This window comes from Opisthocomus hoazin, chromosome 8 (genome assembly GCF_030867145.1).
Source record: "Opisthocomus hoazin isolate bOpiHoa1 chromosome 8, bOpiHoa1.hap1, whole genome shotgun sequence".
Lineage (NCBI taxonomy): Eukaryota > Metazoa > Chordata > Aves > Opisthocomiformes > Opisthocomidae > Opisthocomus > Opisthocomus hoazin.
In genome coordinates this window covers 67,557,616-67,580,708 of record NC_134421.1, presented here as the reverse complement: position 1 = coordinate 67,580,708, position 23,093 = coordinate 67,557,616, and the positions used below count along the sequence as shown (strand labels likewise).

Below are 23,093 nucleotides of genomic sequence, written 5' to 3'. Positions count from 1 at the left end.
GGGGGGGGGGGAGAGGGGGGGATTGGCGGCCCCACCCCTCGCGGGGGCGGTGGCGGCGGCGGGGCGGGCGGCGATGGCGGCGAGCGCGGGGCGCTGCGCTCTGTGGCGGGGTGGCCTGAGGCGCTGGTACCGCACCGAGCGCGGCGTCTACGGCTACAAGCCGCGGGGAGCGGGGAGCGGGCGAGCGGCGGCGCCGCGCGGCGCCGGGGCGAGCGGCAAAGCAGGTCGGACACCCCGTACACCCCCCCTGCCCCCCCCGGGGCCGCGCTGGGCTGAGGGGAGGGCGGCGGCGGGGGGGGCCGGTCAGGCACCGCTCGGCCGCCCCCCGCTCGCCTCAGGGAGCCGGCGGCCCCGCCAGCGCCGAGGGGCCCCGAGGGCGTGGGAGCGTCGGTCCGGAGCCGCCCGTCGGTTCGGGGCTCCGGGGGGGGGGGCGGTTCGCTCACCGTGAGGCGGCGGTCGGCCCCTCCGCTCGGCGGGGGGGAGCGGCGCGGGCCCGCGGGCTGCGGTCCCCCGGGCAGCCGGCCCGTACCGTGCCCCGCTCCGCGGGCAGGAGTGGGTGAGGTGAATCGGCACTGCCGCTGGCAGGGTCCGGCTGCTCCTCAGAGCACCTCTGCGATTTTTCTTTTTTACACCGTGGTGCTTGAAGTAGCGAAGTACAGGTAACTCTCCTGTAGCAATAACTGCGGTGCTTTTAGCTCGGTTTTGTAGTGCATAAAAATAATTTCAAGAAGAAAACTCTCTGGAGGAGGAGCGTCACCCCTGCATTAACACCTCGGAGGCTCCAGTGGGAATTCAACCCCCTGCACAGCAACGGGAGCGAAACTGTTCGTTAGCTCCAGGGCACCGCATCCCATCACTGAGTATAGCCTCCTTGCCAAGCAAGGAAAGATTTAATGTGTTTTTGCTTTGCATTTAAAAAAATGGTTTTAAATGGCTTTCTTCCTGAGAGTGTTGTGGCAGATGTTAGGGTTATGTTCTTCTGTTGTAGAACTTTTTAGAGAAAAGGACCTGTTTGAACGGGCTGGCTGCGTGAACGTTAATAGCTGGAGCAGATGGAAGTACGAATGTCAGAGAAATAACTTCGTGGGATGGTCTCAGAAATGGCATTGTTTTGAGAGACGTGAATGCTGTCAGTGCTGCACCTTCATCAGGACGTGGTTTAGCAGGCATGGTGGTGTTGGGGTGACGGTTGGACTTGGTGATCTTAGAGGTCTTTTCCAACCTTCATGATTCTATGATCAGGGTGAAGAAACACCCCACATTAAAAATGCTTTATGAACTGGTTCATGTAATTAATTTGCAGCAGATTCTGCTTACAGTATATTTTATTGGTTTATTGTTTATGGACCTGGTCTGTGGTATGGGCTTACAGAGAGTAATGTGTGCATGACCTTTCAGCTGCTCGAGTTTTGCTTAAGTCAACAATTTTTTGATCTCAAAGTAAAATGCCTGCAGTAGTGTGTTGCTGATGTCAATTGAAAAACACGTTCACATATTTGAATTTTTAGTATGTCTGTCTCAGCATGTGCACGTGCGGTTGGCTAGTGGCTCCTGCAGACAGAGACTTTTTTTTTTAAGTCATAGGACCTTAATTATTAAGACCCTATCTTCCTGGAACAGGCTGCCCAGGGAGGTTGTGGAGTCTCCTTCTCTGGAGATACTCAAGAACTGCCTGGACAAGGTCCTGTGCAGTCTGCTCTGGGTGACCCTGCTTCGGCAGGGGGATTGGACTAGATGACCCACAGAGGTCCCTTCCAACCCCTGCTATTCTGTGATTCTGTGATTCCTGTCATTCCAGCAAGGAGCAGGGAAGCGCAAATGGCATGATTTGAGTCAGCTGAGGAAATAAGACTTTGCACACTGGCACTGTGCCGTTCCCCAGCTGGATGTACCTGTTGTAAAGAGATTTAAAGCAAAATACAGTCGCTTTGCACATGTTTACGGGTGCCTAACTGTGAGGGGAGCCGTGGGGGAAATTCAGAGTGTAGTTGCTTGAGTATTGATGGGTGAGCAGATTTAGCAGTTTGATGATGGGAGCTGTTGTGGGGCAGTAAGTTGAAAACAACTGCTGAGAAAAACTGTCTTTCCAGCCAGAACCTTGATGGTTATCCATGGACAGAATGCTCCTGTGTTGGTGCTGTAAATGGATTAAGTGTGAGCACTTGTGTAATACTGTTCTCCTTTCTTTTGGGTTTTAGTTGACCATGCTCTTGCTCGTTTAATAACTGCATACGCTGAACATGGCCACAAAGCAGCCAAAATAAACCCACTGTTTGCTGGCCAAGCTGTCATGAACATGGTACCTGAAATCCAAGAGCTGACTGAAGTTCTTCAAGGGCCTCTCATTACTACAGGTAAATCTGCAGCCTTATCCCAGCAAATTGGTTTCACGAGTGATGTATTAAGAGGCTGTGTCCACTGCAGAAGAGCCAAATATTGAGTGGCGGTTCAATCAGTGATGAACTGTTGGACGGAAAATTGCTAACTTCAGCCTACGTAGATGTTTTGTTGCAGAACTCTTAGTGTAATGAGTGGCTACCTTCTAGCATCTTTGGAAACCATGAAAATTTTTACTTATTCTTACAGCTACTGAGGTTATACATTAATTTCTTGTGTTGCTGTAACATTCTGTGACTTAGCATAACACTTAACGCTGTGGTGAAACTGCCAGAGTACTGGGGCAGAAGTCAAGACTTGTGTTTTCTCGGATCTCTTAGACTCTTGTTGTGGCCTTGAACAAAGAACGGTCGCTCTCTCTGCTTTCTTTTCTTCGTCTGCCAAACAGGTGCTTATTTACTTGTGGTGCGACAGGGACTGGAGCTCATCTCTCTGAGCCACAAGATACCAAGTGCTGTGCTGAGTTGCAAAACCAGTGACTTTGTGGCATTCATGGTAAACTCTTTCAGAAAGGCGTTCTGAGCACCTTACAAATAAGCACAAGACCCTCGTATTAATAGTGCTGAAGTGTGCTTATGAAATAATTTCTTGAGTTTTGTTTTTAAATAGAGGAAAGGAAGACAAGACATTTGTATGCTCAAAATGTTAATGTAATTGCAAGACAACAGTTTAGGTCTTAGTGCTTCCCCTTCATCCCCCGAAGTGGCCAATTACATTTATTTCCCACCAGGACTTCTAAACATGGGAAAAGAAGAGGCTTCCCTAGAGGATGTGTTGGCTTACCTCGACCATATATACTGCGGGCACATTTCCATAGAAACAAGCCAGCTTCCAACTTTGGAGGAGAGAGAATGGTTTGCTAAAAGGTTTGAAGAGCTAAAACAAGAAGCATTTACACCTGAAGAGAAGAAGCACTTGTGCAAACTGATGTTGGAGTCCCAGGTACCTTGTTCGTTACTACTGGATTGTAAGAGTGGTGGAGTCTGTCATGAACCCTTCACTGCCCCCGACATTATTCATCCAGAAAAAGAACAATCACCATCATGAAAGGCTTTGACAGTGTGCAAGAGGAAGAAGTACAAGATTTTGCCTGAAAAAGTGCAATACACAAGTGCAGGAACCTCATTGGAGGCTGTTGCTGAATTTACTTAGCAGCCATTATTGAAACAAATAGTGATGCCTTTTGGTTTGCATTGATTACTTTGGAAATGATTTCTAGGAAAATATTTTCAGCCAGTTCCAAACTCAAAAGGCTTTTATAACTGAGTAGAACATGTATTGTGTGCCATATATATTGTTGTAACATATTCTTCATCGTCTGGAGACACAAATAATGGCCCTACAACCCATGAGTAATCAGTCTTCAAAAGTGAGATTCTCTTAGGCTAGTGGTCTGACAGCTTATATCAAATGTTACTGGTGGGAATGCAAGGTTGGGCAGAGCTCGGTAGAATTCTGGGCTCTGGTGTAGCTGTTTTGTGTTTTCTTCTCACCCTCATGCTGATCTGTTTGTACTAGCTTTAAAGCATGATGTCTCTCAAGGTTTTGGGAGAACAAAACAGAGTTGGGCTGAGCTGTTAGCCATATAGCACTGGTAAACTTGCTGCTTTTCAGAAAACGAACCTTTGTTCAATGTGTTCTGTAAGGAAGTGAAAGATTTATGTGCTTGCAAAATGTGTAGAGAACATTTGTTCCAATACTTCTGTACTGTGAAAAATTTTCTTTTTTTTTTTTTCCCTTTTCTCCTCGTGTTATCCAGAAGGATGGAAGGGTAGAAGAGCAGAATCTGTGAAGGTGTCCCTGTTTCCAGTTTTCCAAGTGGAAGGAGTGTTAAATGTAATATTTACCAATGACTAAACAGAAGTACATGGCACTTTTTGTATTTTTGTTGCCTCTTTGGCAGTTAGGGGAATTTGGCAGTGACACAGGAGGTTGAAACTGGGACCCTGATGAATCCTATTTTGATTTCATTATGACTGGAACTGTACTTAGAGGTAGAATTTGACCCTGACAGGAAAAACTGCTTCTATGTGTGATTAGTTTTGTATACGTTATTCCTTAGAACTGAATGTTGCTTAACTAGAAGGTGTTCAGCAGTTGGCTCGGATCTTTGGCTGTGGCTCAGTCTTCCCTCCTCAGTTACAGACTTTGTTGATTTTCAGTCTTCAGTTGCAGAACACTACAGACACTTCCACTGCTTCCAAAACTTTGTCACTTATGAGAGCTGTCTAGGATGAATGGAGTGAAGTGGGAGGAGTGAGAGGAAAGTGAAGTAAATATAGATTAGTTTATATTTCTTGTCTCAAGCATTCTTCTAGCTGTGTACGAAGGACTGTGTCTAACTAATCAAAATGAAATGCTGTGCTGCTCTAGCACTTTGCATCTCAGGGTAGTTAAGATTTATACTGTAAAAGAGCACCATTCCTTAATTTCCACTTAAAATAGGTAAACTATCAAGGAATTTGTAAATTGCTCTGTGTTATATTTCTCCTTCCACGTTAGATAAAGAGAGTTTGCTCCTCAATCCAACATTTTTCTGCTTAAGAGGAGACATAAGCTGATTTCTTGGAGTCATTATAGCTTCTGGTCTTAGACTGTATGGGTGGAGAATGAGCTGAGACTTTCAAGGGTTATGCTTAGCTTTATATGCCTTAAAGGTACAAACATAAATTATATTTCAATTTTATAAACAGGACTGTTGCTTAAAATAGCCTAATACTGAAGTCCTCCTGTTTTTAATAGGAGTTTGATCGCTTCTTAGCCACGAAGTTTGCCACAGTGAAGCGGTATGGTGGTGAAGGAGCAGAGAGTATGATGGGTTTCTTCCATGAGTTGTTCAAGATGTGTGCGTACAGTGGTGTGACAGATATCATTGTTGGGATGCCTCATCGCGGAAGACTTAATCTTCTCACGGGTTTACTTCAGCTTCCACCTGAGGTAAGAGATTTATAATCTCATTGACAGTTGCTCTCTGCCTGATTTATGTGCAATAAAATGAAACACCAAAAGTTTGTCATGTTGCAAATGCCGGAGCAATAAAAAAGTTACTTGTGTGAAAGTGTTTTCGCCTCCTGTCAGTGCTTCAGCCAAACGTCCGCAGGAGACTGTTAAAAGAACTGGAATGAAGGGTTTGATGTGCTGTTACCGTATGCCTCCTTGGAATTTCAGGAGTAGGAGAGCGTAAAGTTCTATACATGTTTTGCTTTCAATGTGTCAATGAATCAGAAAGGAGTTTTGACCAAATTTGTTTCCATGCAGCTGATGTTCCGTAAGATGCGTGGTTTGAGTGAGTTTCCAGAGAATTCGGCAGCCATTGGGGATGTTCTCTCCCACCTGACATCTTCTGTAGATCTTGACTTCGGTTCCCACAGGCCTGTGCATGTCACCTTGCTACCTAATCCCTCGCACTTAGAAGCAATCAATCCAGTGGCCGTGGGAAAGACACGAGGAAGGCAACAGACTCTGCTGGATGGAGATTACTCCCCAGAGAGCTCCGCACAGCCTGGAGACAAAGTTATTTGCCTGCAGGTATTTTGCTCACAATTTCTCACTGATTTTTGTAAGACTTCCTGGACTAGCATGTGAACAGAAGTGGTGTGTATAGAAATATCAGGCAAAACTGAATTAATGTAGAATATCAAGAACTAGAATCCTCTTTGTGGAGAAAGAGGGAGGCAAGGAGGATTTTGGGGTGGCATATGTGGTTGTACTGGCGTTAAATAATTCCACTTCTAAGATTTCTGAAGAACTGATTCTGATACCTTCTTTTATTTTAACAATAGTCTGCATTGAGAGCCATGTGTGCCTTCCCTCACAGACCACTTCTGCATTTCACAGAATCACAGAATGGTCGGGGTTGGAAGGGACCTCTGTGGGTCATCTAGTCCAACCCCCCTGCTGAAGCAGGGTCACCCAGAGCAGGCTGCACAGGTCCTTGTCCAGGCGGGTCTTGAATATCTCCAGAGAAGGAGACTCCACGACCTCCCTGGGCAGCCTGTTCCAGTGCTCCGTCACCCTCAGAGGGAAGAAGTTCTTCCTCATATTCAGACGGAACTTCCTGTGCCTCAGTTTGTGCCCATTGCCCCTTGTGCTGTCGCTGGGCATCACTGAAAAGAGTCTGGCCCCATCCTCCTGACACCCACCCTTCAGATATTTGTAAGCATTTCTAAGGTCCCCTCTCAGCCTTCTCTTCTTCAGGCTGAACAAGCCCAGCTCCCTCAGCCTTTCCTCCCAGGAGAGATGTTCCAGTCCCCTCACCATCCTTGTAGCCCTCCGCTGGACTCTCTCCAGTAGCTCCTCATCTTTCTTGAACTGGGGAGCCCAGAACTGGACACAGTACTCCAGATGGGGCCTCCCTAGGGCAGAGTAGAGGGAGAGGAGAACCTCCCTTGACCTGCTGGCCACACTCCTCCTAATGCACCCCAGGATTTTAAGAGGGTTTAAACCACCTCTGTTAGCCTTCTTTTAAATTAAAATTTAAATTTAAATTGGGTTTGGAGAAGAGCTGTCAACAAGGTTGCAAAATATACAGGAGGTTTTAGAATTTTTGTCACTTTATCATGGTACTGTTGAAGAGTCTGCTGGAGTTGGCTCTTACTCCTACAACTGCCTTTTACACCTGTGGAGGCAGTCCTAAATAGTTCCTTGATAAATTTTCTTTTCTTGCATTGTATTCAAGTTCAAATACAAGTGATTCAGTCTCTTAAATGTTATTAAAGCTGGGAGAAAAAATGAGCTGGAGCAGAACTGTTCTGTAAAGTATAATAAACATGGAGGAAGTTACAGGTAGGAGTGAAAATGTAGTTGAGGTGAATGTTTTGCTTCCTTTTGGAAGGATGTGGATACTGAGAAAAAGCAGAAATGAGAACATGAAATATTGAGAAAACTGGAGGCAAGTTGGAGTTCTTATTGTTCTTATTTCCTTATTAAAAAAAAAAGGCTTTGGGGCATGCAAGTGCAGGAAGAAAAGTTTGTTGTCTGATGCATCTTCTCATCTTGCAGTGCAGTTATGTCAGTTTGGCAAGATATATTGCCTCTTGGCTTCTGTCTTTCTCTGAATGTTAGATCTTCACAGTGTAGTAATGAAACTACTATGACTCTTTAAACAAAGATTCTTCGTGATAAATGGACCCTTCCTATGCAAGAAAAATTTAACTTTATGGGTTTTGAGGGGGTAAGTGGGAGGGAGGATTGCATGGTAGAGAACAACAACATTTAAATCCGAGCTAGCCACCTCCGTGTTGGTAAACTGACTGAAGTATTCCCAAAAGAAAGAAGATGTTTCATGTAATGAGAACATCAGTACTCATGATTGTGTCTTTAAGAGGTCCAAGAGTTAGATTAAAAAAAAAAGGGGGCAAATTTTTACAGCTGTGATTGTTAGCTGCTCTCATTCAGTAAATCAAGAAGCAAGAGATGAAAGCAGACACTTCCTCTTTCAGCATCTTGGTTTGGAAGTTTCTTGTTGGCCTTTCTCTTTTCGTAGTGCTTTCTCTCCAGAAATGTCGGTGTAGAAACTCTGAATTGAGGTTTACTCTGGCATTTGTTTTATTCTTCCGCTAGCCTGAGTGCCAGAGCTTGAGGGTAGAAAGAGTTAAGATCAGCTAAGGTGCCAGTGTTAGTGGAGAGCTTAGTTGTCCAAGGTCTGAAGATCTTCTCTGCTGGAACTTCAGTGTGCTGGGAATATATGAAGACTGTAAAAGTCTTCTTGGTTAACTACCGCAAACACTTCTGCAATGTTTAATTGTCCATCTCTGCTGAGGAGTGGCTTATTTTTCACCTTCTCACATACCTTAACTCCACTTCCTGGACATCAGGCAACTACTGGTGTTTATGATTTGAACTGAAACCTGAGAATAAGGTCTCCCTGAAATAAATTTCACATTTGACGTTCCACTGTTAGGGTCACTATTTGATTAATTAAACTTGTTGGTGACCTTGCTTTTACGTTCTTTGCTAATGCTGCTCAGAACAAACATATGCGCTAGCAAAAACTGTTTCCAGCTTTCTTCTAGGATGAGTAAAATCCTTTCTGCACCACAGGAATTGAATCCTCTGGGGTTTGAGATGCATCTGAAGAGTCTTGTGTACTTGGGTAGTCACACTGCAGGCTTTAATGCTTTGGGATGTACTGAAGGCCATAAAGTTCTTTCAGGTGTTCTAGGGTCTTCACTCAAATGGTATCACCGAGATACATAGCCTTCTTAGGCAGCAGAAGAAACCAGGAGGGAAAAGTGAAAATCCAACACTTCAGGAACAAGTGTAGCATGGTAAGGGATAGAGTGGGGATGATGTGTTGTCTGTTTTGCAGTCATGAACTTTGGTTTTCTGTGATGCCTTTTAAAAAAAGTCTCTGTATTAGAACTGCATAAGCCCCTGTGCTGCCATTTCACTGGCTGATTGCACCTCTACACATTTCCAGGTGTACTTGCACCTCCGAAAGTCTCTTAAGGCTTCAAACCATTATCCCACAACTAGAAAGTAGATCTGTCATCTGATTTCAATAAGAAACTACGTCAATCTGCGTAGTGACTTTAATCTGCAAAGGATCCAGTCTGCATTCTGAGGAAGCTGTGATCCTGTTCATCAATGGAGAGCTGTCTCTTCTTTCAAAACATTGAAATGCTAGATGATACTCATTCTAATATCTCTAGCCTCTCGGAAACCTGGGTTGGATATCACAGTAGCATCCCCTTCCCTTCCAAATGTGTGTGGGTTTTTTTTTGTTGTTAATTTGCGACATTTATTTGCAATTTTGAAATGTAACTAGGAACTTAGGTTTTATTTCCTTCTGAAAGCTTTTACTTGCTTCTAACTGCTTTCATTGAGTTCCTTTTCCCTTTTTTTTTCCCTGTTGTGTCTGTTCTTGTCTCTGGTGAGGTGGGAGTAGTTCACCAGCATTAACTTTCAGCAAAGCACGTAGCAAATGCTGTGGTGACTGGCTTGCTTTTGGTCAGCGGTCAGTGGCTTGCTGCTGACTGCGGCAGCTTTGCTGTAGCCATGATACATGCACTCATCTAGACACTGGTGGGTCAGTTTTAAGAGATTACAGGTCAGTTCCAGGTAGGGATTACATCAGGCAGACATGAACAGATGTTGGCTGCTATGACCTTGTGTTTGGTGATAGGACTGTATAAACGCTCAAATTGTGAAAACAGTGCTGTGAAAGGAGTTAAGAAGTGGATCCGGCTGAAACTGTATCTGTTCTGCCTACTCAGTTTAAAAGGTCTTGCTTAATGAGTTACGGTTTCGATTTTGCTGCTCCTCCAGTGTTTTCTGATGAGGCTTTTCTGTCTTCTTCTCTAACGTAGGTTCATGGCGATGCTGCTTTCTCTGGGCAAGGGATTGTTCCTGAAACACTGACCCTCTCTAATCTACCACATTTCAGAGTTGGTGGGAGCATCCATTTGATTGTTAACAACCAGCTGGGCTATACCACTCCTCCAGAGCGAGGCAGGTCGTCTCTGTACTGTAGTGATATTGGTATGTATAGTAGGATCGGAAGGAAGATGGGCTGTTGTGTCAGAAAGGATTTTTTAACTCCAGTGTGAATATATGCTGTTCTATGTGCTTTTTATACCAAGTGCCTATCAACTCTAGGGAGTTACAGTAATATATCTGCATTTTCAAGATAGAATAGAAATTTAAGTTATTATCGATTATTACCACCTACTAGAAAAAAATCAGATGCTAAAAATATGCCCTCCCCCAGCTGCTATATGGCAAAGACTAAATATCAAGGGGAAGACTTGTCACATTTTTACAGGATGTTGTAAAATATTTGCAAGATTGCTCCGGAGTCTTTATAACTGGTTTCATTTCTGCCATGTCACTGACAGCTTTTAAAAATGTATTGTGATGGGAGTGTATAGTAGATGTAGTTTAAATATATCTTGTTAAGTTTAATCAAAATCATTCCAGTGTGTTTTCTGAGTGAGATTTGCGAGTCAGATACTCCATTTTTCTCTTCTGTTTGTTGTCAGGTGGACTTGTTGAGCTTTTAATTGAAAGATGAGGCTCATGCCATTTCTAAGCTTAGACAAGAAGTCTTTTGTTTTGGACTGGTCTTTCTTAGTGATAAACAGATGTATTATAATCAGCGAGACCAGAGACATGTAGTTAGTTCCCTTGTGTATGTCTCCTAGAAGTAAAAATATACTAATGTGTGTGTTTAAGAGTTAACACCAAGTGTTTGTCTTACGGTTTCATCAAATTGGACAGACTCATTAAATCTGATAAGGCACATAGCGTATGTTATTATTACTTTCTCCCTGGGCTGGTTTTGTGTTGTATTTTTGTTTTTTGGCTCCCCCCCCCCATCCTTAGTTTTCCTTTCCTCTTACCTGGTGAGGGGAGGGTTTTGCGCATTTGACCTTCAGGATTTTTCTAGAGAGGTAAACTTGACGCGGCTCAGGAATGGCTGAAGTATCTTAATTTCCCAGAATTTGGGCAGGTGAACTACAAGAGGAGCACTCTGTTGCTGGGAAGATTTGCAGCCAAATTGTCATAAAGGAGAGGATGTTAAGACATTTGAATTTTGCAGTGTTCTCTTTAACGAAGAGACCTTTCTGCCTGGAGGAGCAATGGATAAAATGACTGCTAACAAGGGAGAAGATTGTTTCTGGCCTGTATGAATTCATAGTAGTGATAGCTCAGGATAAGAAGGAAACAAAACTCAGGTTTTGTTCGAAAGAGAAGTGATCAAATAGTTCTCTCCCATTCCCCACAGGCTTCCATCCAGATTAGTAAGATGTAGGAACTGTGTATAGGAAGTCCTCTAGGAATTTACCGCTGGTAAAGAAGTTATGCTCAAACTGTGACAAATACAACAGGTTGGACTAATTGCACTTTCTCTCAGGGAAGACTCCTACTCCTTATCCCAGCTCTCATCACAAAAAGCATCTTTTGTAGATTTGTTTTTGTTAAATACACTTCACATGAATTGTCTGTGGTTTTCAGCAGAGTAGGTGTGTGTTCGCTTCCTTTGGAAAGGGTTGGGTGTGATTATTGTTGTTATGTTTTGAATCCCTGGGCAGGTAAAATTGTTGGATGTGCAGTTATCCATGTGAATGGGGATGATCCTGAGGAAGTCGTCCGTGCCACACGACTGGCTGTCGAGTACCAACGCCAGTTCCGCAGGGACGTAATAGTAGACTTGCTGTGCTACAGGCAGTGGGGCCACAATGAACTTGATGAGCCCTTCTTCACCAACCCCAGCATGTACAAAATCATCAGGTAAGGGTAACACCACCTGATGGGAAACCCAAAAAGTACCTGTGTCTACACCAACTCGGTATTGCCTTCTACTGTGATAGAATTCTCTGTATAACGAAGATCCTTTGCCATACCGACAAGTCTTTATGTAAGTGTAGCTGCGCTCTCAGCAGCCCTCAACTAAGGTGTGAGTCTGGTAATGACATGTTAACGAAGGTAGCCACTAGTGTTGGTTCTTGAATATGTGGCTTGTTGCCTCTTGGAGAGCAGTCTTGCACACAGCCTCTGGATTTCAAGTTCATGATCGCTGGTAATCAGAAGGCAAGGCTGTCGTCTGTGCGCCAGAGGGAAGCGTGGATAATGTGGGAGAACGGGCAGGAAGCCAGTATGGTGTTTGTCCTGTCTTTGCTTGGTCCTGCTGGTTCCACTGGAGACTCATCTTTATCAGCTTTTAAATGTATTCAGATTCCATTCTTATCCCCGAACAAAAATACACATAAAAATTTACTGGCCAATGAATTCTCGTACTTTAGGTGGACCATTTATGAATGGATGGCTTGGTTCTCAGCTAATACTGAAATCCTACTGTCAGTTTGTCTGAGAGAATGTGCATGATAGCAGATTCAGTCTAACTGAGAGGGTTTTTTGACTGGCTTTTACCTGTAACTGCCAACTATAGGCACTTTAAAAAAAAAAAAGGACTATAAAGCACATATCCAAGAGAATTGTTATCTTTCTGGAAATGCCAGGAAAGCAAACTTGATGCGAATGAGTATAATGCACCAGGACATAATTGATTTTAGTTTTCCATGGTACCTGACAGTAGTGAGGTGGTGTTTCCTTGTTCTGCAGTTTTCAGGCTTAATGTCTATGGGGTTTGATTCCCTCCCTGACAGATCCCGTAAGAGTATCCCAGACACATATGCAGAACAGTTAATAGCTGCTGGGCTCATGACGGAGGTTGAAGTATCTGAGATAAAGACGACGTACTATTCTAAACTGAATGATCATCTTGCCAACATGACTTTGTATAGTCCACCTCCTACCAACCTGCAGGCTCACTGGAAAGGCTTCGTCGAGCCTTCTGCTAAAATCACCACTTGGGACACAGGTATGCCTGTACCGCTTCTGCAGTTTATTGGAGTCAAGTCTGTAGAGGTGCCTGAAGAACTCCAGATGCACAGCCATCTTCTGAAGACCTACGCACAGGTCAGTAGGGCATAGTGATGCTTCTAGTCCCTTTTCTCAAAGATGTGACCCCTTACAGGAAAAACTGTAAACACAGCAAGGCTGTCAGTTAGAGAATAGCATAGTATTCTCTAGGAAAAACAGCTCGCACTCTTTTTCGAGATTGAGATTATGCCATTTTTCCTCCAGTTTTGAAGAAAGTCATATCTTCTCCTCCAAATCTGACCACATATTTAATTTTGTTATTTCAACGATATTTTGTTGCAATGAAGAAAAAAGCATGTAGAAAATACAGGTTTTTATTCTTACAAATAATAGAAACTGTTATGATAAATTGCTATCATTTATATATTTTATGATTATAATGAGTACTTTGTGAGAGAATGAATTAAGAACTTAGTAATAGTGTACACAGTTTCTAAAGCCAGTAGTGAGTGTTTATGTTTTATATATGTAAAAATAAGCATACACAGGTGGCCAAGTTTGACAGTTTCTGATAGCTCCTGAATTTGTGTGCAATAATTGGATGGTTTGGCTTTGTGAACGTTTCCCTGTGATGAATGATGACCTCACGCAGGTGTCAGGTTGGCAGCCGTAGAGAGGCCATGTGTTGAATATTTGAGATGGCTGACGTTCTTGTCTTCCCAGCCCAAGGCAAGAACACCACAGCTGGGTATGATCCTTTGTCTGCAGTTCTGCAGGCCAGAACAGGGGAGAGGTCTGGAGACTGCAAAACTTACACCTGGTGTCTTTCATCACTGCTAACCAGGCAAACCAGAAGTCTGTCAAGAGCACGCTCTGTGCTATGCTAAGATTTTTAATATTTGCAGACTAAGATCTAACTTGTCCATCCATAGTTTGTTGACTGGCAAGTGAGCATGTGGGTCATCCATGGTTCTGTGGTCTGCAGTGCAACCTTCTTCAGGATGTGCTGAAATAAGACTGTGTGTATTCCAAACCAGCTGCAGGAATATAGCATTTCTCTCTACAGTGTTTTACTAATATTGATCTGTGCCACCAGAAGAGTTACAGATGGAAAAAGGCAAAATAGTAACTTTTTCCTTGTTGTTTGCTTATTTAGTCGAGAGTTCAAAAAATGGAGGAAGGAAAAAAGCTGGACTGGGCAACAGCTGAAACTTTAGCGTTTGGTTCCCTGCTGAGCCAAGGTAAGAGGCAACTAGACAACAGACAATAAAATATTTTTGCTTTGATGCCAGTGAAGTGTAACATTAGACTTCTTAGGTGTTTCTAAGTCCAAAGGTTGATTGGATGTGTAAATTTGACAATTTGCATTTGCGTGGTATGAAGAGAAGGTAAATATGAATCCTGTATGCCAGTAATATTTGTAAATTGAGTACTAAATGTCTTCAAAGAGCTGTTGCTCCCTCCCACTCCCCAAAAACATTTGTGCATAGAGCTAAGCACGAGCCATGCAGCTGACATCAGTGGGGCCTCCCAAATACTTTTAGAGTGTGTTTCATGCTGCTATTTCTTTTCCTTGCTCTGTAGCTTGAATTCATATCTCCATTTACGTATGATATAGACTGCACATTTCTTGCAGTTTGCGTCAGTAAATTGAACCTTTTACCACAAAATAATTGTTGCCTGCAGGGAGGAGAAAAGAGAAATGTCTGAGCATCTCTGTGCTGGTGAGCTGGAGCTGCTGGTGGTTAAGAATTCCATCTCAGATTTGAGGTTGCTGAAAAAGGGAAATCCAAGAAGACACACAACAAGAGAAGTAATATTTCAGAAGTGAGGAGTTGTTGTCCTGCATGTTTTCTTTTTACGTGACTTGCTAATCTAGCATTTTGTTTATTGCTTGGCAAGGGTTTAATATCAGACTAAGTGGACAAGATGTTGGCAGAGGAACCTTTAGCCAGCGACACGCAATGTTGGTTTGCCAAGAGACAGATGATGCCTACATTCCTCTGAATCATATGTCCCCAGACCAGAAAGGTTTCCTAGAGGTAGGTTCTGTGGCCTACGTGATGACCTCTAGTTGTGCTGAAACAGAACGCGTGTTTCAGAGCGGCTGAGACATGTGTAGGTAGCCTGTATATACTTGCAAGCCCCAGATACAGGGACATAAAAACTGCCAGGGCCCCTCCATTCTTTGTGGTTATCCTCTTTACAAATTTAACAAGGGGTTTTGCTTTTCCTTGAGAGATCAGCTGTTGTTCTTTTCCCCTTGGGGTCTTCATTCAAAAGCAAAAAAAAAACGGGGTGACCATCAGTTGCTTTTAGGAGTGCATGTCCTCAGTCTGCCTAGAACTGATGTGCCTGGTTACAATGGTTCTTAACCCTGGGTTCTCTTCTTCCTCACCCACCCCTCCCAATGATTTCCTTTTGTTAGGTGAGTAACAGCCCCTTGTCTGAAGAAGCTGTGCTTGGTTTTGAATATGGGATGAGTATTGAGAGCCCGAAGTTACTGCCAATTTGGGAAGCTCAATTTGGAGACTTCTTTAATGGAGCCCAGATAATATTTGACACTTTCATCTCTGGAGGTGAGTGTACAAGGAGCTAATACATTTAAAAATGAATCATTTGTACCAAGCACATTTTTAGAAAATCTTTCCTCTTTAAAATGAAAGGACAACATGTTGAGAAAATAATTCTGTTTTCTCAAAAGAATTCTGTTTTCTCAAGAATTCTTGTGAGCTTGTCTGTGTGGTCCTGACTTCAGCTTTTCTCTGAGGACAATCCATCTAAAATGAGACCCCACCCTTGGCAGAAAACAGTCATTCCAAAAGGGCAGTTGATTATGCTAATGGCCTTTCTTTCCTCCCCTGCCTCTCCATTTATTTTACGGTGTGTATATATAGCTGATAGCTTTTTAGGCTGTACCTTTCCTTCATGAGGCATCTGAAAAATTCCTGAAGCAGTACAGAAAGAAAATAGTGATTATTTAAAACAAACAAACAAAAAAACCCACAACAATGCCTTACAACCAACCTCTTCAGTTCGACTCTAGCATGTTTTCTGAGTGCTCAGATAAAAGACCTCTCCGAGCTGGAACATGCTGAGAAAAAGATGGATTTCTAGAGTGGGGTTCCTTGTATGTAAGCATCCAGAGTTTTGGCATCTAGCCTCAGTTAGGCCTCTGCACTCGCTCTGTAATCACATGGAATTTCAGAGGTGCTCTTACTCCACTCGTCCTCAACACATACTTGAGGCGGGGATGAATTACCTTCTGGATTTGGCTGTAATGCCTTAAGTGTAGCGCAGGAGGTTTGACAGAGCTCAGGGAAACGAGCCTGTGGCTAGCACTGCTGTGTTAGCTAAGACTGGCTCACAGGATGCTGCCTGGGTCACACCTGCAGAGGACCAAATGACCAAGGTATGCAGAATATCTGCAATGAATTATGGTTAGGGGTTTGCTTACTGGAGAGTTACCTTTGAGAACTCCTGTTAGTCAGGAGGACAATTCCATTAAGAGGATTCTTGCATACTGTTGTGATGTTTTAGACTAAGTTTTAAAAACTTGACCATGCCATGTGCTCCACACAGAGGCTTAAGTCTTCCAGAAGCCCAAAGCTACATGATAATTTCAGAAACTTTGGATCGTCTTGTGTGTGCTATTTCACTGTTGTGAATCTCATGGCAAAATGCCAGCGCCATGTTTCAGGCTTGTATTTCATGATGTTGAAATTAGCTATTCTTTGTTCCTGAGTAGTTTGTGCAAAGTAATATGCGTTTTGCGGCTTTATGTTCTGTGGAAATCATTCTTTCCTTCCTCTTCCTTGTGTGTTTTTAGGTGAGGCCAAATGGCTTCTGCAGAGCGGGATAGTAATTCTTCTTCCCCATGGCTATGATGGTGCGGGCCCTGAGCACTCATCTTGCCGGATGGAACGGTTCTTACAGGTACACTGCCACACCTCTGATTCACACATCCCCTGTCACAGCACTGGCAACCAGTGCTCTGGGAGTCTTGTCATAAAATGCCACATTTCTGGTGTACCTGCTAGTGACATCAGAAGCTGGAGACTTACCAGGATCATACCCTCATGGTGAGATCGGAATGGGCTGGGCTGAAAGGTGGGGAAGAAAGGGGACTGTGATGAGAAGGTGTAGGTCTAGAAGTGGTGAGGAAGCAGTTTTGGTTTATATGCTGCCACAACAGCTCTGGTGCAAGACTCCGACTGAGCCTTGTGACAAATGCTTGCTGTTCCTGTTGCATCTCTGATACACCTCTGCCCAGGTGGGTGTGTGGTAACATGAAATTTCCTAACATGAGATTTGCATAGTGCTTGCAGAGGCCCTGTGCCCTCTGCAAGCAGCCCTAGTGGGACATGCTTTGGTACTGCCTGTGGTCTGTTTTTCTGGTTGCTGCTCCTCAGCACTGTCACTGTACCACAAAGTGAGTCCTGTAGCAAGACAGAATTGCTGAATTGCAAATAGCAGACCTCTAATGAGCACTTCTTTAAGAAAACATATTGAGGGTTGGCATCAGAAACGGGCAGCCACCCTCTTGAGCAAACCCCTTGCAGATCTGCCCAACACGCACAGATCATACAAACAGAATGCTGGACACTATTAAGTATCAGTTGGTAAATCTGTGGCACATTTTCACGAAAAAAAAAAATGCACTGTTGTGTCCTTGTGATTGTAGTAAGTAAATGAAAGCCTCTTCATCTGAGTAATGGCCTCAGGAGGGGACTGCAGGACGTTTAGGGGGGTGCTGCCACTCTGGTGAAGTCACCACCTCTCCCCTGTTAGAAATAACTGTCATGCCCTGGGTACACTGTGCTAGAAGGAGGCAGTTCAGATACAATCTTACCGGTTAAATACTAAAGCTGTTTCTTCTCAGAAGTCGTTCTTCCCTTGCAATCAATGTCTGAATTGAGATATTTGCTCTTCTGTTCTTATACTAGTCAGTGTGCCTTATGTACTTGTATTCTTTCTTGCATATTTGGCTCACGGCTTGCTTCTTGACAAGGTATCGCTGTGTTCCCCTTATACAGATGTGTGACAGCTCAGAAGAGGGGGTCGATGGGGACCAGGTGAACATGTCAGTTGTCCATCCCACCACCCCAGCACAGTATTTCCATTTACTCCGGCGGCAAATGGTCCGAAACTTCAGGAAGCCTCTCATTGTTGTTTCTCCCAAAGTGTTACTCAGGCTCCCTGTAAGATGAAAAACTTTCTTTTCAGTTTTCCTTTTTTTTTTTTTTCTTTCTCCTGTGCTCTCTCCCCCTTTCTCTTTGTTCTTCCTCTGTGTTCTCAGATCTCAGTTTTGGGGTCAAATCAATGGAGTTTTGCCTGTTTGTGGCAGGACAGGTTGAGGATTAAAGCTGGGTGGAGGTGAGCTAGAAGCAGGGTTGATTCTAGGTCTGGTGGTGTTCTTGGGAATCTTGTCATCCCACCTTTCATCAGTGGGAGTGGGAGTGGGAAGGAGAGGGAAGATGGTATCTTTTATACTTACCAAAACTCTGTCTCAGTATCCTCTGCCCGACTCTGGCCTGAGGGAAAAGGCAGCAAGATTTGGTAACTTCCAACTCTCCCCCGTGTAGGCTGCTGTATCAAGTTTTGAAGAAATGGCTCCAAGGACAACATTCAAGCCTGTCATTGGTGACTCCTCAGTAGATCCTAAAAGGTAGCTCTACTTTCTTAGAGGAAGAGCTCAGAAAGGAAGTACTGTTCCTTTCTTCTACCTAATAGTTCAAGTTTGAGGTGATACGAAGGAGGTGACTTTGAGGGAAAATCTTGTTTTCTGGTGGGTGACTTAGTTATACTTCGTTTCTCTCTTTTTCTTCTGCTTACTTGTTGGTAGTTATCATATCTTTCTGCATAATTGTAAAGCGTTCAGGCTTTCAGCCCTTGCCCCCCCAGGGAGGCTGGGACCATAGTTACTAATCTGATGGGTGCTGTTCTGCACTGTGCCCGTTAGCTAACAGTCACTGGGAGCAGCTGTTACGTGAAGAGATGCAGAGTTTTTGTTCTCGTGTTGGAACACCTGAGCTGATGAAGTGAAGTTAGAGCAATAGTAAATTGTGTGTTTATCTCACTTCCTTCAGATATGATTGTAGAGAATCCTGTTCACAATGGGCAATTCTGGCCTTAATTTTTTTTCCCTCCTAAGGTTCTTGTCTGATCCTTGTCCCAGTAGTACCCGAGTCTGACAGCATCCCTGATGTTTGCATCTTCACCCACAATCAAAAGGCTGGAAATATCTTAGCATCTTGAGGTTTTTTTAAGTGGGATGGTGAGGCACAAAGGGTGAGGTTTATCTCCCTGCCTTTGTCCGGTAAGGTTAGGCAGCCAAGATGTCTCTGATTGCTGGAGGGTATTGCGAATCTCCAGCGGGCAGTTCCTCTTTGGCATGGGAGAGAATTGTCCTCTGGAGGTACTTCTCTCCCTCTATGGTTTATTCTCTCCAGAGAGTGCACAGATGATTAGCTTCGACTAGAGGTGTAATTTTTAGATAGTTAAAGCTAAGAGAGAGGAATCCCATTGTAAGGTAACTGTCCCAGGGTTACTGAAGAAACAGGACCTCTGGGCTCTGGCATACTCTGCCCAAAGGTTGGTTTGCCAACTGGTGGAGGGCAGTGGGAGGGAAGGGAAGGCAACGAAGAGAAAAGATAGTCTCGGATAGCAATTCAGCTTCGTAAAGTTGTCTTTAAAGTTTGGCTGGTTGTTTTTGTTGAAAGCGTGAAACTGTTCTGCATAGAGTTTCTGTAAAATACTAAACTTGGAAACATTCTTATTTGTCTATAGTGTCACCCAAGTGGTGTTCTGTTCTGGTAAGCATTACTATGCTTTGGTGAAGCAAAGAGAGACACTAGGAGAGAAACAGCACAACACAGCTGTTCTGAGACTTGAAGAACTCTGTCCTTTCCCCCTGGAAGCTCTACAGCAAGAGCTGAGCAAATACAGCCGTGCGAAAGGTCAGTGAGATTTTTGCTGTTGTGTTTCTGGACTCTTTGAAGTACTGAACTAAATCTGTTGCCTGCCTTTTAGGATGAAGAGTTGTGGTGGCTTTTTCCTCTTTGCTCTTCCCCCACACATCTAGTGTTTCTGGAGTGGGATAATATAAATGGTTACCACTTGTGCTAAAAGAACTTGTCTCTGCTATTTTTAGCTTCCATGAAGCACTACTGAAAACTGGAGTGAACCATTTGGGGCACTTTTTGCATTGGTCTTAGCAGTCCAGTCCTTGAAGTAGCTTTTGAAAACAGCAGTAGAAAAGCAGAATATACCCACAGTATACCCTAGCGGTGGACATACTTTTGGTTTGACTTCAGCAAGCTGTGATCTGCAAGGGAACTCAATCTGGCAAGCCTTCATTTCAAAGGTAGTGCCAAGACAAAAAAGGCAGAGGTGCTACAGAAGAAAAAACTGTTTTTCTCGAGCTGCTGAAAAGATAAATATGTGTATTTGTAATGTGCCCTTATCCTTCCTCTAGTCTTCATCTGGAGTCAGGAAGAACCACAGAACATGGGTCCATGGTCCTTTGTGTCACCACGGTTTGAAAAGCAGCTGGGGGTTAAGGTAAGATGTCCCCATGGTGGTTTAGACTTTAAAATAAAGTTTTAAGTTCTCCTTGAACGCAAAATTCTGTGATGCTTACACAAAAAACTAATCCTGTTGCCTAAACCAAACACGTGTTCTAATTTAAGCTACTTATGCTCTTTATAGCACCATTCAGTGGTGAGGAGCAGGAACGGAGCTTTCTTTTACCCGCTGCTTGTTGTAAGTAGAGAGGATGATGAAAGATGCCAGGTAGCAAACAACATGCTTGAAGTGAGTCAGAGGAGAATCCAAAGCTGGTGTTTGCTCTGCAGGTGGTGCACTATGTTCTTGGAGCCATGGTCTTTGGGAGATGGAGGATAACTTCCTGCATCACTTCCTTCTGGGTCTGCCCAGTATCTGCCAGTAGATATCACCATGGCATCAGAAGACCTCAAGGTGCGATCCTATGCTTGTGCTTCATTAATCATTTCCTCCTGACTCAAATTTCAGCTCCGTCTTGTGAGTAGACCTCCTTTACCAGCCCCAGCAGTTGGCATTGGAACCCTACACCACCAGCAGCAGGAAGACATTCTTACCAACACGTTTATCTAAGTTTTCAACGGACAGACTACTCCTGCTGTCAGTCATGTTTGGTGCCTCCTCCTGTGAAGAAGAATAAAAGCCAGATCCTTATGACGCCTGGTTTTCCAAAATGAAAGAAAAAGAGCAGAAAAAGTTCTGTAATGATGAAGCTATTTTTTCATGTAGGGGAATACGTAAAGATGAGAGGTGATGCCTGTTACTCTAGATACTTCCTGTTATCTTCTAGTATTTTCTACAAAACATCTTTTTGAAATTAAAATAAAATCCAGTCCAGAGAGCAGATGGGTGAGGTGACTATAAAATACCTTGTATCACGTTGCTTACCTGCACTTGACAGTTCTCTGGAATGCTGCATGACCGGAAACACTTTCTGTTTCCACAGAGGCGTTAGTGCTATTTGGTTGAATAAATGCTTCCCTGTGCCTCGGTATAAGACATTTCTATACCAGTGTTGTGGATTTTCTCCTTTCTTTTCCTGTGGGCCAGGAATGAAATCTGTTGCAGCTGTTGTTGCTCCTCTCAACGCATGAGTTATTAAAGCAGGAGTCCTAGGGGGGACCTTGCTGGATGGCTCCTGAAGGCTTCAGGCACCGCTGGTTCTCTCGCCCGGAGAAGCAGTGCTTTCACATCAAGCTTGCAGAGTGGAAGGCACGCTGCAGGGATTGTGCCATGTTTTAGAACCGTATTTTGTAGAGGCCAAACCAGTTTCTAGAGGCTAGCCTGAAGCGTGGCACTACCTCCTACCTGGGAAATACTGCTCAGTGTCCTCCTTCTGGTTTGTTGTTTGGGGTTTTTTTGTTTGGTTGGTTTTTTTAACCTCAAGACTGTACTGTTAAATTGGCCCATTGGTTTAGTCTTCTGTCTTGACAAGGATCATGTAACTGCTCACTAGTAAAGCCACAGGGAAGTGCATTTAAGAAACCGTCTCTTTTCCAGTTCCAGGCTGCTGTGCTGTTTCACCAGTTCTCACGGATGTGGCCTGTTTTTGAGGGCTCGCTTCTGCTTGGTTTCTTCGTTCAGCGCTCCTTAGTTCCCACACAAAATCTTGCTCATGCTGGAAAAATGCTGAAGTTGCGACCAAGTAAGACCAACAGAAGAGAGTCCTAAACTATGGCAAGCTAAACAGAGAAGTGCGATAAAGCAGACTGCAAAGAGTTTGAGGGACAACTTGTGGAAAGGTGTTAATAGTGAGGTCTCTTTCAAATACATCGGAAGCTGGAAGGGTGAGAGGCAGGAGAATTAGGAGGTTGAAGGGGCTCAGAAAAAAACCTGCTGTAGCAAAAAACCCCAAACATCATGGCCTTTCTGGTTTTTGTTTTTTCGTTGGGGGAGGTCCTCACCTGGAGGCCTGTTGGGAGGTTCTTGAGCAAAAACCCTTCTTTGCAGTCTAGGTATCTCAGACCTTGTCTTGAACAGATGTGTTAATAAAACAGGTTATAGAAGAAATCAGTGCAAGGAAGAGCAGCAAATGGCAAACCAGGAGGGTAATCAGCCAGGTTTTCTGAAGGAGCTCAAACAGATACAGGTATTCAAGCCATCTGAAGAAGCTGCCAAAATGCACCTCTGCTCCAGCAACAAGACAAGGTGAGCAGGAGAGGTCAGTGACCAAAAGGAGTTCAGCTTTAGCCCTCACAAGCAAAGAGTGACCATGGGTCTTCCCCTTCTCGCTGCTTCTCTTGAGGAGAGCACTTCACCTGAATCCCATCTGCTCCTTCCACGAAGAACAATTCTTCTTCCCTCCACAGTATGGGGGAGCTCTGCACCCATTTGGAGAACCAGTGTAACTGTCAGCTGGAGCTCCACGAGGGATCTGTTAGGGCTCCCTAAAGGCTCTGTTACACCACTGCTCTTTCCCTTCTGCTTGTGTGACTTTTTCAACTTCATGTGTTAGGAAGGAATGTGAAAAAAGCCTTTTGCCCTCGACTCCCAACTGCTGAGACGTTTCTGTAGCCACACGCTCTGTACCCCAGCAGTCAGCATCCGGCTCCTGGCTGGAAAGCCCTGGCAGTCCCTGAGGGAAGGTTTCAGCACAGCTGTCATCTGGGGAAAGGAAAGAAATCAGTCTTTATCGGGAAGCAAAGGATAAATGACCAAAACAGAGGTTAAGCAGAAGAATAATGAAGCCAGATGGCAGAGGGAGGTAAAAGCTGCCTGGGCAGACCCTGGTGCTGACTGCCCTCCTGCTACCCCACGGCAGCTCCCACTACCACAGGATTTTTCCCAGCATTTTCTCTTTTCCAGTC

The 23,093-nt window shown here is 44.2% G+C and overlaps 1 protein-coding gene across 2 annotated transcripts; it reads left to right on the top strand.

Moving 5' to 3' along the window:
- Positions 1–73: 73 nt before the first annotated feature.
- DHTKD1 (dehydrogenase E1 and transketolase domain containing 1) lies at positions 74–21,287 on the top strand. Of its 2 annotated transcripts, none has more exons than XM_075428331.1 (17): positions 74–224; positions 2,199–2,354; positions 3,128–3,339; positions 5,140–5,334; positions 5,656–5,925; positions 9,708–9,879; positions 11,433–11,631; positions 12,507–12,819; positions 13,880–13,964; positions 14,626–14,765; positions 15,152–15,302; positions 16,553–16,659; positions 17,760–17,924; positions 18,309–18,391; positions 19,513–19,682; positions 20,201–20,286; positions 20,758–21,287. In XM_075428331.1, the coding sequence occupies exons 1-17, from the start codon at positions 74–76 to the stop codon at positions 20,857–20,859; spliced, it is 2,757 nt and encodes a 918-aa protein (XP_075284446.1). In that variant the 3' UTR covers positions 20,860–21,287. The 2 variants fall into 2 exon arrangements, with proteins under 2 accessions (XP_075284446.1, XP_075284445.1); XM_075428330.1 differs by lacking the exon at positions 74–224 and adding an exon at positions 640–1,129.
- Positions 21,288–23,093: the final 1,806 nt, after the last annotated feature.

Coding starts and splice junctions, on each gene's coding strand:
- DHTKD1 (XM_075428330.1), top strand. CDS start 931: ATGGCTTTCTTCCTGAGAGTGTTGTGGCAGATGTTAGGGTTATGTTCT. Junction 14,766..15,151: donor ACCAGAAAGGTTTCCTAGAG/GTAGGTTCTGTG, acceptor TCCTTTTGTTAG/GTGAGTAACAGCCCCTTGTC. Junction 16,660..17,759: donor GGATGGAACGGTTCTTACAG/GTACACTGCCAC, acceptor CCCCTTATACAG/ATGTGTGACAGCTCAGAAGA.